We start from the raw sequence: 18,449 nt of genomic DNA, 5'->3' as shown, positions 1-18,449 counted from the left end.
TTAGAAACTAATGTAGTCATTTATGAGCACATTGCAGTGCCAAAGTAGTTAGGCTTTGCTCCCAAGTTTGGAGACTGTTGGGTTCAAAATCAAATCCCAGTCACGCATGAGGATCCAAGAATTTCACCTTGGGTGCTCTGAGGTTGCCAATTCCATCTCCGCTGATGAATGGAAGGTAATCTAACTACAGGGTAAACAGCATCTTTACCTACCCTCTCTTCACTGGATTTCCCTTTCCTCTTTCCTCAGTTCCCTAATCAACCGAGCACCACTGTTAGCTGTTGCTGAGAACAAGAAAGTCCTCGTGAATACCCATCATGAGAATATAGTTTTGAAGTGGTTAAACAAGTGAAAAATAATTTGCTGGGACAAATACATAAGTTTTTTTTAATGTGGATTTTTTATGGTACTCTCATACAACCATTCACCGTTGAAGTTAAGTGTTTTTTTAATACCATTACTGAACTGCTGAAATGGATGCTAATATAGCTTGGAGTGCTAATGTCAAGTCCTGGTAATAAAAAAGACAGACTGCTGAATGAAATAATTTCAAGTAAAAAATAGAACAAAAGTGCTCTCTCTCTTGCTCTCCACTTTTATTGAATTGGGACTGACTGAGCCAATTGCTTTAGAAGTCTGTAAAACACAATTACGAGTGAGCGAACTGACCCACCAGTGCCCCCTCAGTGACAGAGCAGACTAAAAAGGCAGCAGAGTTAGAGCAGCTCCCCTCTGCTGCCCATCAGACCTACAGGGCTTCCAGCTGCAGGTCTGTTGTTCTTGGTGCCCAAATGGGTCTTGTTTTACTTATGAAATCTTATTTCCCATCAATGTGATAAAGTTACTTCATACATCACTTTCCAAGATGTAGATGTCTATTCTGGCAATTAAGAATGATCTGTCTTTTGATATTCTTATTTATGTGGATGTTTATGTATAAACACACATATACATTACATGGATGAATTTAGATTAGAACATTAGCACAATTTTTGAATGGCTGGTAATAATTCAGATTGATACATGCAATAGCAATACTGAGGCACCGCTTACATATATTCTGTTAGAAACACTTGTCTTTTTTTTTTTCTTTCCTAAGTCAAAATTAGAGCAAGCAACAAAAAGAATTAAACTAGAAGTGGGTAACATTGTCCCCCCTAGTTAATAAAAGAAGTAATAAACTCTATAAAGTACCAGAGTTAGGATCACTAACACTTTAGGCATAATAGCTTTTTACCAGGAATTTACAACTCCTGTTTTAATTCAAGCAGCTTGCACTAGGACATAAAATCTAGGTATATTTTTAAAGTGTAGTTTTATGTGAAACAACTGAAGAAAAATTGTCCTTTCCTAAAAAGTATTCTTTCTTCCTCGGTCTTAGCTTGCCTGTCTCTCCCTCACACACATATCTTGGCATTCAAGAATCAGTTACCAAATCCCTCTTTTATGACATTGCAATTTTTTAGCAAGGACAAGCTTCCTTCCAACTCTGCCACATTCATTTATTTGAAGCTTGTGGGAGTCTTATGGCAAGCACATTATTTCTGAGAAGGCTTTAAAAAAAGAAAAAAAAATGCTTCATGGCTAAACCTTCACTATGAAATTTAGGCAAAGAAGATATCCCTTCCTCTTAGTACAACCAGGAATGATCACTTACAACAAAAGAGTTGATAGCAGCCTTTCAGCTAAGACAAAACTGAACTTACCCGAGTTATAGAAGTGAATGTTAACGTACATGTACAGTCTTACCACCCTCTTCTAGGTAGAAAACGGCCCACGTTTTTTAAAAAGAAAAGATGGGCTACAAAAATGAGCATCTCAAATAAATGGTTAAACATAAGAAAGATTCATACCAATAAAGTCTGTGAGAAGGTCAGATAGATTCTGAGGGAGGTGGAAATCAGGAAGACCCTTTCAAAGTGGTCTCATCACGAAAAATACCACCGGTGCACTCAATATGTGCATTCTGCTCAGATATTTTGGCCTGAATTTTCAAGATAATGCTGGCAAGAACAGTAGATTCTTCCTTTATAAGGAAGGTAAAAATAAGAGTTCTATAGAAGCATTATATTTGTGCAACAGATGTTATAATGCCACAAGAGACTTAATGTTAACTCTCATCAATAGAAATTTGTAAAATTCTCTTTGCATCATGAAAAGGAAATCATTTGTCAGCCATGAAGCTTTGTGGTCTATTCGGTACACAGTTCTGAAGATGGTGGAAATGACTGGTGTGGTTCTTGTAGTGGAGGAGTGAAAGGTCAGCAGAGGCTTAAACGAGCTTGTCTTGCATCCAGCTGGGCCAGCAGGAGGTCATTAGGAAGATCCGAGGCTCACTTTAGGCTTGACAGAGTCTCTCCCCATGATACGAGGAGACCGTTTTGCTCCTTGCTCTTCTCCCAGTATCTAAAAAGAACCCCAGGGACAGGAATGACACTGAAGTTTATCTTACTACCAAAGTTTTGCTTGAGGAAGGCACAACTAGCAATTACTCAGGAGGGGGATTTATTTTGTGTGTTTGCTTCTGATGGAAAGTAATGGAAGATAAGTACAAAAGGTCTATTGATCTGGCTCTATTGTGAAACCAAATAGAGTAGCAGGGAAAAAAAAAAAAACTCTTCTTTAACATTTAGAAGTCAGAGGACCTGCACAACTTCACGTTATAAGAGAATTTTAGAAATGGAGACTTGTAGTTTGATTGGCAATGAAATGAAATCTGCACAACTTCACGTTATAAGAGAATTTTAGAAATGGAGACTTGTAGTTTGGCAATAAAATGAAACAGCTAATGCTTTAAAATGTTCTCCTCTTTTACTTGGAGGGGATTACCACATCGTATTTGACAGCTAATTATATTAGGGCAAATATACTAATAGTTATCTTGAATTGGTGCTAAGTGACTCATTTCTTAGAGGTATTGCCTGGTGAAATCATGTGTATTTACTGAAAAGCCCTCCCTAGAATAAGTTCTGCATAAGTTTCCAAACATAGAGAATGATGGAAAAAATGGATGTTGCTATGCTGAGAAGGTGGTAACAGGAGGCAGGTAACATGTTTTCACATCTTCACCTCTGTTGTTAATGTATGCAGTGGCTCATCAGAGGTAGCTCATGTTAATTTATTCCTGCACACCTGTAGAGGGCTGGAAGTCAGGTAATCAGACAAGCTAAAACTATACATTTCTGCCTTTTAGCTACAGCTACCCAGAGGCCTATAGAGGAACAAATTTAGTTCTGGAGACATCAGCAGGTTTTAATAAATCAAATACACATGTCTTCCTCCATAGGAATAGAGAAGTTTCCACATTTAGATGTGGACTGATTAAACTAGCAGTCAAATGGAAGGTTCATACTTGACACCAATGGTTGCCTCATATTTATTTATAAATCACCCTCAGCAAATATAATTTGGTCTTTAAATTTATTCATATGGCTAAAACATCTTTCTACAACTTGAAGATCAAACATATATGCTTACCTTTCAGATAAAATTTAAGACAAACCTTGACAACTACTGGCCACTACTCTGAGAAGAAGAAAGGAACAAAGATAGTAAAACTCATGTAGGATGAAAAAGAGACAATGACTTCTCACTATACAGATCATCTAGTTTCTGAGTACAAAGTCTTCATTTTTGATGGAATTTTAGAACTGCCAATCATTAAGACAAATACAAATAGATTTTAACATATGAGCAAATGATAAGGAACATTAGGAAAGAGAACAGAGGGTATTTGTTATTTTTCTTCCTGAATAAAAACCAAATGCAGCTTATAAATAGGCTTCCCTTCAAAATGGGTGACCTACGCCACTCAGCTCCTGGGGATCAAAAATCACGTCAGAGTATGAGAAATGATGAAAGGTAAATTACACCCAGCTAATTCTGACTATCATGCTCTCTTCAAGAGAATCTCTTGTATGAAGACAGCAGGTTCCAGGCCAGTTAGAATTTCTTCTTCCTAGGAAAGATTTCATATGTATACTTCATAATGGAGGGGCAGCCTCCTGTTCCTTAACTGAACAGCACCTCAGCAGCAGACAGATCAAGGGATAAACAAGAAGGAGGAAAGGGTCTTTAGAGACTTTCAAAATCTAACACTACACCTTGTTATCAGGATATACTTGAAGACTTTAGCAGTCACCTTAGAGCAGCAGTCCCCAACCTTTTTGGCACCAGGGACCAGTTTCATGGAAGACAATTTTTCCACAGATGTGAGTGGGGGGTATAGTTTGGGGATGATTCAATGATTCAGGCACGTTACATTTATCATTAGATTCTCATAAGGAGTAGGCAACCTAGATCACTCACATCCACATTTCACAATAGGGTTTGCACTCCTGTGAGAATCTAATGCTACCACTGACAGGAGGTGGAACTCAGGCAGTAATGCTCACCCGCCCACCACTCACCTCTTGCTGTGCAGCCTGGTTCCTAACAGGCCATGGACCAGTGCTAGTCTACAGCCCCAGGGTTGGGGACCCCTGCTTTAGAGCATCAGAGTTCTTTACAGAGAAAATTATTTACATTTCACTTCTATCACTCAGAATAAAAATTATTCTAACAGCTACCTAGTAACAAAGATGAATCAGACTTCGTGTATATTAGCTTGCTCTTTGTTGTGTGGAATGGTCCTCTTGGCTTCTGAATTTGTTAAACACACACTCATTTACAACTATATAGAAAAGAATAGCTTTGACACTGTTGCTTGGAATCTTCAGCCCTAACAAATCTTGCATGTGTCTCTCCCCTTCCTCTGTGTCACTTTACACAAAGAGCATTCCTGCTTTTGAAAAATCTTCAACTTGATCTTATAAAATCTAGAAGGACCATAAACAAAGGAAATCTTTGCTAATTAACTGCCAAACCTAAAACACAATATTTAACATCTTTCTACTTCCCATCTTACTAACATGCCTATCTGGAGACCAAAAATGCAACTACCTCATGTATAACCACTTTGGAAGAAGCCCAGGCAGACCTGTGTAAAACTCCTCCAAGGTGTTCGAATCATGAAGAAGTCTGCTTTTATAAACAGAAGCAAGAGGGCAATTCTGTTAGCTTTATGACAGGAATCCTAGAAACCCTATAGCCCTGCACACTTCAGCCCCCACTCAAAATCCCCTCTAATGCTTTATTTGCACAAGGAAGACATTGTGGAGTCAAGGATGGATGAAACTGAGACTCTGGGGAGAGGAAAAAAATGGGCCTGAGGACAGCAGGATTAAAGACAAAGGAGGGTTTCTGTTTGAGAAGGTCTGTTGGCTCAAGAAAAAGGTAGGAAAACTTGTCTTAGCTTCACAGCAAATTAAAAGGGAAAAAAAAGGGAGACAAAGTTCCTGGGGTTCTCGTGACTAACAAAGTAAAAGCGAAGAGACGGGAGAAGGTAAGTCTAAGAGACAGATCAGAGATGTAATCCAAGGGGCTTTGTAAATAACGAGATTAAATCACAGGTTGACATTCATTGACAAAATGACAATAAAAGGCTAAAACAGGAATACGATTATGTTTCACAGTTCACTCTGCTGAGATGCAGGAAGAGGCAGGAACCCCAGTGGCATCACTGGTTATTTGGTGTAGCTAAACTCATAACATTATATTAATTCAAGTCATAGACTCAACCAAGATGAACACTTTTCTTAAGAAAATAAAATGTCAAAATTAAAGTATCAGAACTTGCGTGTTTCTAACCTAAGATCAAAAGAGTTGTATATTGTTAAAAAGCAAAATTTCAAGTGAGAATAAAAAAAGTTTTTATTCTACAATTTTTGCAATTTGCTTTTTCATTTATCTTATGTGACAAAGCTCCAAAATGAAAAAGACTGGGCCTACTGTGATTTCAGCCAAATGAAATGTATCAACTGTCTTCTGAAGCTTGCTATCTTCTGTGTGACTGAACACCCCGGGAGCACATCTGTACTCTTCCTCCCACCTAGAATATCCTCGTCATCCTAGATGCGGGTCTAAACGTATATATGGCTAGTCACTCACGAAAATCCTGATACCTACAATAAAAATGAAGACTGAAATACTTTCCTGCTATCAATAAATGTTTTTCCTCAGACAAACCAATAAGCAGTACCTCAACAGTGCCTCCCTATGTGTTAAGACATAAATATATGAGCGCTTGCGTTTTCTAGGAATTTTACATAAATGAAGGCTTCAAACATTGGGTGTGTAGCCTTTTGGTCTCACAGCTATTTATTCCAGTGCTATGACTTGCAATATTTTCAGCAAACCAACTAAAACTGTGATAGGAATTCATGCAATTAAGCTTAAATTTTGGCTTGTCTTCAAACACTCCATTTCCATAAATATTTTATGCAGGTTTTCATGAGTCTTTTATTTTTGTTTAAAAAAATGCAATGCATTAACCTCATTATTAGTAGTGTACTATCTCAAATTTAAAAGAATGAATATTACTCACAACTTGGGGGAGGTTGGGTACAGTATTTTATTATTCAAAATATAGCTATCTTATCTGATGCATTCTGGGACTGTCAATGATAGCTTGAAACTGAAATAACGTTGTGACTATAAACCATGTTTACAGAACAAAGTAAATGGGGGTGGGAAAGTCATTAAAAAAAATGGTTTCTCCTCAAAGCATGTTTTCGGTTGTATAAGAAAGTTACTTATTTTTCTTAAATATTTTGCTTTTCAAAGATTGGCCCCCTTTTATTTCAGTAGAAAGGAAAAAAATATTCTTCTTTATTTTAAAAAGGATTGATCACCAAATATGAAGACAAAACAGAATATTCCAGAGACAGGACACTACTTTTCAGTGGTACTTTTAATGTTACTTTGCCAAGGAACTGTACGCAATTGACAAGCACTAGAATTACTGCTTCCTAGTGGTGGCTCTGTAGAAACTTTCTAGTTAATTTTAATGTGTTTCTTCCATTGATTTCCACCATGTTATAAAATTTTCTCTAAAATATTTTTAACAGACAATGTAGAATCAAAAACCGCATCTGATATAATGCGAAGAACTAACTGGTGTGTGACCCCAGTTGGGCTGGTGGTGTATTATGTAAATGATCTGCTCACAAGCTTATCTGAACAAATGCAGGATAACCGCACTATCCTGCCACTGACCATCTTGACACATTCCATTTATATTGCATTTTCTTGAGGATTAATAAAGAACCTTGTAGGTTTAGGACCATCTGCTTCTGCTTAAGCCCAACTGTTTCAGAGCTGCAACTACATAGCAAGAGTGTGATGTCATCTGAAGGCTGGACGTAATATATTCGTGCTGATCCTCAAAGTATATGCATGCCTCCCCTTCTGTGCATAATCCCCATGGTAGACTATAGTTTAGAGATGTGCTCAAAGACATTAGGAAGTTAAGATAAAGAAACCCACATGACCATACCATTTTCCCACATCAACAATTACATCTGTCCCATTTCCTTCTGATATTTCCACAATTCTTAAAGAATTCAAGGACACACTAAATACTCATGTAAGGAATGATAACATTACTGGTTATACCTACGGAGATGCAGGCTGTCTCGATGTCCTGGACCTATGGTTCTTTCCATCCGTAAATTTCTGTTTCTATATTGGATAAATATGTGTGTATGAAGATAATACATTGATTTAATTAAAAAGCCACATGGCAAAGCAGAAATATAAATATATATATATATAACAGAAGCTGCGGCTTCTAGGTGAAGGTTCACGGGGAAGCAGGGAACCGTGTACATAGTTAACTTATTCACACCTAGATGCATGAAAACACATACACACACGTATACACAGAGCACAGAGAAAAATGGCGTGCATTACGGGTAAGATGGCACGATTCTGCATGCTAAATCATCACAAGCACCAACTGCAACAATCCTTCATGAGCATGGCAGCCTAGTTATCACGTGATCACTGTGGACAATCTTTACAGTGCATCAAAAACATCTAAGTTGGATTTCTTTTAGTGTGAAGTCCAACATGACTGAAAACTGGCACCCTCCACCCCCAGCAGGAGCAGCCAATGGAGATTTACTGACCTGTCTCGGCTTCGGCGAGAGGGGAATGCAGCATTGCAACCAGCCACTGTGCAGACATGCATCTCTTTCAAGTGAACGTTCCTGTAGTGAAGTTTCACACTGTAGGAGCTTTTGAAACTCTTCTTGCACACATAACATATTTTGGGGTCTGGGCTAGAACACAGGTCACCTTCTGGGGAGAACTTTTGAGGGCTGCCATAATTCAGAGAGGATGTAAAGCTCTCATGCAAGGCGGCCATGCTGGCACCCCCACCATTGTATAGTCCATACTGGCTCATGTAAAACATGTCGTAAGTGGGGTCTGTAAATTCTTCCTTCACCTTGATGACGTCCTGGTGAGAAGGCTCACTGTGGTTCTCATCAGGCCTCTCACTATTCATCAGGACTTTTTCACTCACTTCTCTGTGAATGTGCTCGTCCCCTTCCATGGATTCGTCGCCCAGTTTGGGCTCCGAAGACTCAGACTCGTTCTCATAGTCCCGCTCAGGCTCTTGGTCTTCAGAAGTCATGCTGTCAGCCCTCCTTATTTCAGTCCTTGAAATGCACCGGGTCCTGTTATGCTTAGAAAAGTCCTTCACAGACATGCCTGGGCTCATCTCCTCTTGGGAGTGACAATGATTGTCATGGCTCATGTCATTGACCACAGCTCCACCATCATTGGGGTCATCATCTTCATCATCAAACTCATCGGCGGTATCAATAATTTCCTTCTCAATCTTCACAGGCATGCTTGACTTCCTGGGCTTTTTCTTGGGTGCCAGGTCAGCAATGGGCTCATGGGTGGCCATCATCACTGCTGGCACTACTGGCTCAGAGGGTGGCGGGGGGTGCTGCTCTATGGTACCACTGGTTGGAATGATGGGACTGGTTGGGAGGGAGGTTGGAGGACTCACCATTTCCCCCGGAGTGAGTAAACTTCTGTAAAATGGAGGAACTGGTTGTACAGTCTTTAGCCCAGAAAATACCAGCTGGCTAGGGAGAGGATTTTGCAAGACAGGGTCTAGAGGGGGAGTGGTAAAACCCATTGGGGGCCGGCCAGGGCTTGTGAGTGCCAGATTTGATTTTGTACTTGCTATGACAGGGGTGGCAGCTCCTGAGGTGGCCCGAATTAAATCTTTATCTCGGTTATTCCTTAGCATAGGCATGTGAAGGCGAGGATTAGGGTTTGCACTGTGGCGATTGCGACTTCGGAGAGAGCTAAAGACCATGTTGCAACCTTCAATGGTGCATCGATGTTTGATCTTCAGGTGAACAGCATTGTAATGAATTTTGAGAGTACCTTTGTCATAGAATGTCTTCCCACATGCATTACAGAACACTCTTCCTTTCCTAGAGGCTGACCCCATCCTTCTCATCCGATGAATCCGGAAAGAGCTTTTTGGGTGTTCAGTTTTGGTTAGATCACTCACTGGGGCAGAATTCTGAATGGGAGAGACACAGGCTGGCTCGGTTTTGGGCTCCACATTAGTAATGCTGGTCAGGGCATTTCTGTTGGGTGTTTGATCATTCTTATAAGGTGTGGGAGAAACTTCAGATTCGCTGCTCTCATTATATTCATTCTGAGTTGAAAGGCTGGGTTCCCGCAGCCTCAACCCTGGTTGCTCTAACAGTAGCCCATTTGGAGGCAACCCTAGCAGTGGCGCTGAAACAGGGTTTATGTACTGGAATGGAAGCAGAAATGCAAGGCTGTTTGGGATGTTTTCGAAGTGATGAATGCTGGAAGGATTGCTGTTCTCTAAGTGAGCAAGGAGGCTGGGACTCCTGGTGCGATTATTGCTCTCAATGAAAGTCCTTATATCTGAGTCTGTCTTTGAAGATGGTACAGCCACAGCCTGCCCTTCTTTCTCCTGAATTGCCATCAGCTCCACAATGGATTTGGTTTCTCCAAACCGCAGAAACTGCTGAAGGGTGATGATTTCCTCTTCTCGAGACATGATGGCCCAGCGGTCCAGCACCTTGCCAGCAGCATCCTAGAGGCCACATCAAAGAAACAACAAAGACAAACACAAAAACTTATTGATTGTGCATAATTATTCAATGCAACTGAAGGTGCTCTGTGTGCTCATAAAACACTGAGAGCAAGAGCAGAAAACAACATGCAAGCACTGTTAATAAAAGTCAACCCACAAAGCAAACTTTTCTGCCATGCAAATGTAGTAATTAGAGTCACAGTTAGAGAAACAGATTGAGTTTAATAATGTCAAAACAAACAAAATGTAGACCACTGGGGCTCTGTGATCTAAAATGCCTTCAGTACTGCTTTTTTAACAACAATGATCTATATACTATGCAACTATTTAGCATATATTAGTATAAGATGTGAACTCTTGCTGTGAAATCCAATATAAATGAAAAAACTGGTACCTTAGTCCTTATTAAATAGTGATACTATAGGAAGGAATTAAGTACTTTTTGTGAAATTTACTTCTGCAACATAAGCAGACATGACACTGGATTCAGTGATGAAAATCCCTTTAAATAGGAGTTATGTGAATTTCTGAATCAAAAAGATGAATAAAGTAGCACTACCCCTCATACCTTGTTACAAAACTGTATCTTTTTTTTTTTGAATGGCTATATTTTAGTATCATTTAATAGCAGGCAATTTCATAAGGAAGAGTAAGAAAAACATCACTCATAAAAGGTAATTGTACTTTTCCTGAAAATTGGTTGTAATCCTATGATTCAAAGTTTGAGTTAGACTTAATGTATTTGACTTTTTATGATCTTGTTATAAATGACAGTCATAGATATTTAAAAAGTAAACATGTGATGGATTTAGATAGAATAAATGTGTAAAAAGTTGTCTCTCAGCATCCTCCTCTGATAGCAAAGGGAGTCCACAGAGAATACACATCAGTAATCACCAGACTATGTGTTGTTAAATATACATTAAAAAGCATTTCACACTTTCATTTTTGCTAGTAACTATGAGATTTGCCTGGAGGTAGGACTTTAAAATCCTGCAATGTAATGTCAGGCGATCCATTTCAGCATGGATTGAGAGAAATCTATTCAAACACTTAAATAATGACTCCATCACTTTCTAGGGCACCATTTCTTCCCACTGGGACAGCACACTTTGTATCCCTCTGTGAGTGACACCTGCCCTAACCCTGACCATGAATTTAAGAAAGCACAGAATCTTCTTAAAAACAAAATGACAAGATACTTATTAATTACAAAGAGAAAATCATAACATTATTGTGGAAAAACCTAACAGACCCTACCTTAAAAGGGTGATCAAAGTTACCACCATGAGTAGAAATCACGCCATCATGTTCTGCTCATTAGGACACACTAAGAAGGGGACAACATCACTTTTGTGGCATTCTTCTAATGATATGGTTTGGCTGTGTCTCCACCCAAATCTCATCTTGAATTGCAGCTCCCATAATCCCCAAATGTCATGGGAGGGAGCCAGTGGAAGTTAGTTGAATCATGGGGGTGAGTCTTTCCTGTACTGTTCTTATGACAGTGAATAAGTCTCATGAGATCTGATGGTTTTATAAAGGAGAGTTTCCCTGCGCATGCTCTTGCCTGCTGCTATGTAAGATGTGACTTTGCTCCTCCTTTGCCTTCTGCCATGATTGTGGGGCCTCCCCAGCCATGTGGAATTATGAGTCCATTAAAACTCTTTCCTTTATAAATTACCCAGTCTCGGGTATGTCTTTATTAGTACATAAGAATGGACAAACACATTGTAAAAATTTTACAACCTCAACTCAATCATCAGAAATCATCAGGCAAACCAAAATTGAGGGGCTAAATTCTACAAAACAGTAGATAGTACTCTTCAAAGTGTAAAGTTCAGGAAAGATTTATTAAAAATAAAGAATGGTTCCAGATTAGAGGGGACTAATAAAACATAATTGTGTGATCCTAGACCAGAAAAAAGACATTAGTGGGAAAATTAGCAACATTTGAATAAAGTCTCTAGATGAGTTAGTAGCAGTATACACATCTGAATTTTCTGGTTTCAGCCACTGTGCTTTATGAAGGATGTAACACTAGGGGAAGCATGATGAGAGGCATAAGGGATCTGTACTGTTTTGCAAGGGAAAAGTCTCTCCTCAACCTGTGGACGTAAAATTCTCTCTGAAACACTGTCCTATGGTCTGAATCATCACAGCTAGTTTGATTAAATGGGTATTTGTCATTTACTTGAATTACTTTTTAAAAAAAGCTCTGATAGTTATGTGCCCCTCTTTGTAAGGCTCATTCCTAGAATCCTACCATTTTACATCAAGAATATGTGTAAGTACGTGCATGTGGGTGTCCATTCCTATGAAAACTGTCAAACACAGATGTCCCTCCTTCATCATGTAGATAGAATTGGCCTTCAGATCAAATACTCTCATACAACTATCTGCTCAGAACAGTCATATAAGGGTGCAGGTACACGGCAACCCCAGATGATCCTGAAGTCCGGCCATCGCCATTTTGAAAACCTCACTCATAGCAGTTGGTATCATTCACATCCCGCTTTTGGAACAGGGGTAACATGGAAGAATGTTGGTGCTATAGGTAAACAGAGAAATAAGTTGTGACTTTAAATAGATTATCTCATTTGACCCCTATCATAACTTCCAGAGCTCAGAGAACAGATGAGAAATCAGGGAAGAAGAAAGCTAAGATAGGTTGTTAAGGCTGCCAAGATACTAATTGAAGGTCCAGGAGTTGAACACAAAAATTCTGACTGTAAGTTCAGAGTGTGTCCACAGTACTCAGTGGCTGTCATTCCATGATGCCATTTCCCAGGTAAGTCCATTGAGTTTGTGGTAGTAAAGAGCAGGACTTCTCAGGAAGTCTTTCTCTAGAGTGCTATAATGTCCTCTTCTATACCATCTTTCTTTTACCATCAAATCTACTCTCGAGTGTTCTTTTACAGAGGCTTTCACTACGGATTAATTTCTCAGGCTGAGCCCCAATCTGAGCAATGTACAGTCATATCTTCCCCAGGTTCTTCCAAGGTAGCCTGTACCTAAATCTACATGTCAATGAGGTACTTATACAACTGGCAGCCCCTGGCATTAAAATGCACCGCAGAAACCATAGCAACTGATCAGTCCCACCTGAGGCATCTCATTTCCATCACCCTTCTGTCTTCTTTCTCCCAACAGTATAGAGCAGTCCCATATGGTTTCTCCTGGCCCACCACAATGCCCCCTACTATTTCTAAAACCACTACCTTTCAGATTGTCTTCTAGCACTTAGTTGCTGTCTCTGCTAAAATGGAGCCTGTTACATTAAACCACTTGCTTCTGGTGAAAGAGATCCAGGTAAGTATGATTTAGAACTTTGCTAGTTCCTGAATCATAAAAGAGAAGCTTCATTTATAGTGGTAATAGAAGCAGCAATTTATACTTACACAGATAAACAACAAAGCATATTTGCAAACAAATATACTTAAGAACGGGACACACAGCTCTATAACACCAAACTAGAGTCCCCTTGATAGTGCCATAGGTGTCCTTTCCAAAGAAGTCATCATTGGCTGGGTGTTGTGGCTCATGCCTGTAATCCCGACATTTAGGAAGGCCAAGGTGGGAAGATGGCTTAAGCCCTAGGCAACATGGCAAGACCCTGTCTCTACAAAAATTAAAAAAATAGCCAAGTGTCGTGGTCCGCGCCTATAGTCCTAGCTACTTGGGAGTTTGAGGTGGAAGGATTGCTTGAACCCAGGAGGTTGAAGCTGCAGTGAGCCATGATAGTGCCACTGCACTCCAGCCTGAGCAACAGAGCAAGACTCTGTCTCAAAAAACAAAAAATCATTATCAATTTGATCAAGATGATCTAATTCATCACATTTATAAATGGAGAGACTGCAACAAGAAACAAATTGATCTTACACAACCTAACAAGTGTGCAAGCTGGATGCTAAGAACGGCTAGCGGTTCTACCGTATCTTTGACTAACCTGGTTGCAGGGAGTTAGAAAGCATCAAAGGGAAAAAAGAAATGCCAAGTTTTTTTCTGAAGATCTTTGTGATAGAAATAAGTATGGTTTGGTGCTGATTCTGAAACACTAGTTTAAGATTCTTCTGTGAAGGTAACGACCTCTATGCATGGTCTATATTGCTATTCAAAAATGGACCAATGTCAGTTGGATGGCTTTTTTCTTTTTTTAACTCATCTGGAACAAAAGTAACCATTTGGAAAATTTAGGACAACTGGACACTACTGCAACAACTAAAGGCATGATACGTTTTTTTAGTCAATTTATTTTTATTGTATTTAACTTAAGTATTGGCAAAACTAGTCCTCCTTGCAAACAGTATAAATGGTCAAATAAACTTTACAAAAGTAAATTGGAGTTATAAAAAGAATTAGGTATTATCGTGGAATAAACACTAATAAAACAAAAATTCAGTCTGTTAGGCTAGGATGAAGATCCCAACTACCAACCAACTCATGCTGGGCCACTGGTCTTATGCATGAATAATATATTAACATCAGAGTACATAACTGAGCTCTTGGCCCTCCCTGCAATTTTGTAGTTGGTTAGTCAATTCTTTTAGGTTTTCCCATTTGTAACCAGAGTAGTGACTTTTAACCCTTCAGGTTGAAAAATGTTATTGACAAAATGAGGATAATAAGATTTACCCTGTTAAGTTAAATGCAAGGTAGTATTATAAGCGTTGATTTTCTGTGAAAATAACTGACTATACTGTTAATTAAAAGATGAGTAACACCAAATAATATAGACTTATAAACCAGTTTTACTGGGTTCAGAAAAAGTATAAAAGACTTAAAATATTTACATCTACACAATTTGAAATAAAAAGACTTCCTTTTGTTACTTCATTGGAACTGGTGATTATCACTCGTAGAAATCTGGCACCCTGTTCCTGTATGGCTCTGCCAAGTGACTTTTTAAAACTTTTTGTTGTAGGATCAAATGCATGGTTTAAATGGTTTTATCTGAGTCCTTTTCCAAATCAAAGCACTTCAATGATTTGTAGTTTTAAAATCAAAGTAAAATAAGGTTGATTGGTTTCTCTTATTGGGAAAGAGGGATAGTAGGGAAGGAATGGATGTGACGAGATGGAAGAGAAACCAAATAAGGGGCTTTGGGATAATCAGACTGTCGAGGGACCTCAAGCTCAGTGCAACAAGGAGCCCACCTGTATTCATGGCAGGCTACAACTCACATCATAGCATACAGGAAAACAACTGCTTTCTTTCTGTCCAAGAATGGAAGTGAGGAAGAAACACTGGACGCAGCACAGATCTAAGGCCTATTTGCTCCAGTAGTCAAATTGTTAAGAAATAAGCAGCCGGGCATGGTGACTCATACCTGTAATCCCAGCAGTTTGGGAAGCAGAGGCAGGCGGATCACTTGGGGTCAGGAATTCAAGACCAGCCTGGCCAACACGGTGAAAACCCGCCTCTACTAAAAATACAAAAAAATTAGCCAGGTGTGGCAGAGGGCACCTCTAACCCCAGCTACTCGGGAGGCTGAGGCATGAGAATCACTTGAACCCAGGAAGTGAAGGTTGCAGAGTGAGACTCTGTCAAAACAAAAAAAAAAAAACAAAAGCAAAAGAAGCAAACAGTTTAAAAGATTCAATCATGTGAACTTATTTTCAGTCAAGTTTAAGGTATAATTTAAAGGAAAATACTAAAATGATTAGCTAAAAACTAAAAGTATTTCCCCCTTGATATAACTGTAGAGCTTTTAATTAAATGACACTGACCTGTAGGGACTGCTGACTACCTAAAACAAAATCAGAGGTTTGTGAGGTGTGTTTATTTTTTCATGTCTAGATTGGCACAGTGTGCTATCTTAAGAAATTATTTCATCATAATCACATTGGCAATTTATGTTCATAACCAGTTTCCTATTGTACTTTTCTATTCTTTTTCCTTCTGGGTTAATTTAAATATCAAAGCAAGAGAAACAGATTGGGTAGAAGGTAGAGAAATTACCAAATTTCAAGCCTACCTAGCTTAAGTATTCCATTAGGTAAAATGAAACAGTAATTGCTGAATTAAAAATTGATAAAACAATGCTATGCAAAACTTAAATCATAAATTTTACCAGTTTTCTACATGTTCAAGTCTTAGGGGTAAAGAAATTGTGAGATATCTATACAATGGAATAGTACTGCACAATAAAAAGAACTAAGCTACTGACAGACACTACAACATGGACGACTCTTCAAAAGCATTATGCTAAGAATGAAAGAGGTTAGACCCAAAGACATACATACGCTACTGTTCCAAGCATATGAAATTCTGGAAAAGGTAAGATTATGGGAACAGAAAGTGGGTTAGCAGTTGCCAGGGGCATAGGGTGGGGAAAAGGGACTGAGTGCAAAGCAACACTAGGGAACTTTTTGGGGTGGTGAGAATGTTGTACACCATGATTGTGCTGAGGTTTCTATGGCCATATAGATTGTACACTTAAAATTGGTGGATTTTATTGTATGGAAAGTATACTTCAATGAAGTTAATTCAAAAAATTAAATCACGCAAATTGCTTGAACTCTCACACACATAACTCAACATGTATAGCTTTCCACTGTTTATAAGCCAGCTTACTCCTTTCCTCCTGTATTACAGCATGGCCAAATCACAGGCACACATGCTCCCATTTGCTCCTATTAGTGGAGTATGCAAGACAATCCACTGTGACATGGTGAGTCAACATGAAAATTCCTATTTACTTTTACCTAAAGGTGATTTTTTGCTAATATCATTCATACACACACACACACACACACACACACACACACACACACACACACGCAGAGTTTAGAAACAGCTTTACATATATATAAATGGGGGTACATGCTCATATGTTTTTACTAATGGGGTGTGTAATCATAAAACTATGGAGACTGCCTCCCTACAGAGCTAACACCAATATATAGCAGGTATGTGCTATGCACACACACCTTCGCAGACGCTCTGCAAGACACTGATAATCCGCCTTTGCTCGCCTCCACCTGCGTTTGTGCTGACCTCTTGGTTAGGTGGACATGTATCAGAATGTGACCCAGAAATTAGGAGATGTATCATCTAACTTCTGGATCACCTCAGGAGTGAGTGATGGGCTCAGACCATTATCTCAGGTAATATGAACAGGGGCATTTGATAAAATTCTAGCTAGGGGTCAGCAAATGGAAAACTCCTAGATCCCACATGTGTGTTGGAGATAGCTGGCTCTGAGTGCTGAAAGCAGGAGTTTCAGGGAGATATTCTGTGGAAGAGAAACCTTTGAGCATTACAAACAGTTCTGAAGAAAACACTTATACATAATATGTACAGTCCTCTTCTCTCTCATTCTCCTGCTATTTACCTGTTCTGTAACTGAGATGGGTCCATATGTAATAAGCAGATATTTCAACCTTAAATTGTCATTCTAAAGCCAATATTTAAACTCTTAGTCAAAAAGTTTAACTGATCTGACTGCTCCCTACTATTTCAGAGTCATTTTTTTCCCTTTTTTGTTAGATTATGTTTATCTCTCTAATTTATAAGACTTGGCTTTCCAAAGTGTGCATGGATCAATGTTGTGTGTCTATGTGCCTGCATGTGTGTAAGTATGAGCAGGCAAGATGGGGAGAATAAAAATGACCACACAAAAAAAATTCTTATTGAAAACAATAGATTCTGGGAAGCATTTAGGGAAATTTTTCAAGCAATGTTTTGATAATTTCTGAGAAACACTTAAAATTATGTGGAAAAAGAACTTGGCATGTTTATTTGTTTCAGCAGATTTACATTAAACACATATTTCTTGCTGGGCACTGATGGAGAAAGATGCACTGCTAGTATACACAATATACATCAGAGCAGTTTGCTTGTGTAAGTAAACAAAATTACACCATTCTCTATTCACACAAAGCTCTTTTATGTGGCTGTGCTTTTCCAGAACTTCGGGCTAATGTTTCTAGGAGGCCAGCTGGAACAACTGTAATATTTGTAGGCAGAATGAAACATACTCATTCATATCATGGTTGTACCAAATGGTTCAAATTAGAACTTTTTTTTTTAAATCAACATTTGTTTTGGGTAACGAGAGCCCTACTCAATTTTCATGATTTGGAAATTTGTATTTTGCAGAATTTCTCAACAGCATCACTTTACCTTCAAAATACAATGCTAACCAATCACACCCCTACTCTCCTCTCTAGGACAGGGATGCCCCATGAGTGACAGTCTTCAGGGTGTGGCATGGGCAGAAAGAATGATTTCCAAATAAAAATTCAGACTGGACTTTACTTGTTAACATTGATCTATGTGAACAAATATGCTTTCCTCATCCACCCCAAACTGCCTTTGTCATGAAGTAAGTATGCAAACGTTAGAGATAGGTGTATACCAGCTTGCTGTGATTACACAGCTAATGCTACATTCAGTTCATCCAGATAATAAAGGACGTAATTTGAAATATCTTTCCTATTCTTCCTCTGCCCAAGGGGAAATGAAT

General features: G+C 38.9%; 1 protein-coding gene across 3 annotated transcripts in view; it reads right to left on the bottom strand.

Annotated features, from left to right (window-relative positions):
• Window positions 1-18,449, bottom strand: part of BNC2 (basonuclin zinc finger protein 2) — a 460,343-nt gene that overhangs the window by 9,150 nt on the left and 432,744 nt on the right. For all 3 annotated transcript variants that reach the window (XM_058431774.1, XM_058431776.1, XM_058431775.1), the window contains one exon: window positions 8,010-9,979. In XM_058431774.1, the coding sequence (XP_058287757.1) occupies window positions 8,010-9,979 (1,970 nt within the window). The remainder of the gene's footprint in view (window positions 1-8,009; window positions 9,980-18,449) is intronic.

The sequence above is a fragment of the Hylobates moloch genome, unplaced genomic scaffold (genome assembly GCF_009828535.3).
Source record: "Hylobates moloch isolate HMO894 unplaced genomic scaffold, HMol_V3 SCAFFOLD_19, whole genome shotgun sequence".
Classification (NCBI taxonomy): Eukaryota; Metazoa; Chordata; class Mammalia; order Primates; family Hylobatidae; genus Hylobates; species Hylobates moloch.
Note: the sequence above shows the minus strand (reverse complement) of the source record. Positions and strands in the feature narration are given on the sequence as shown.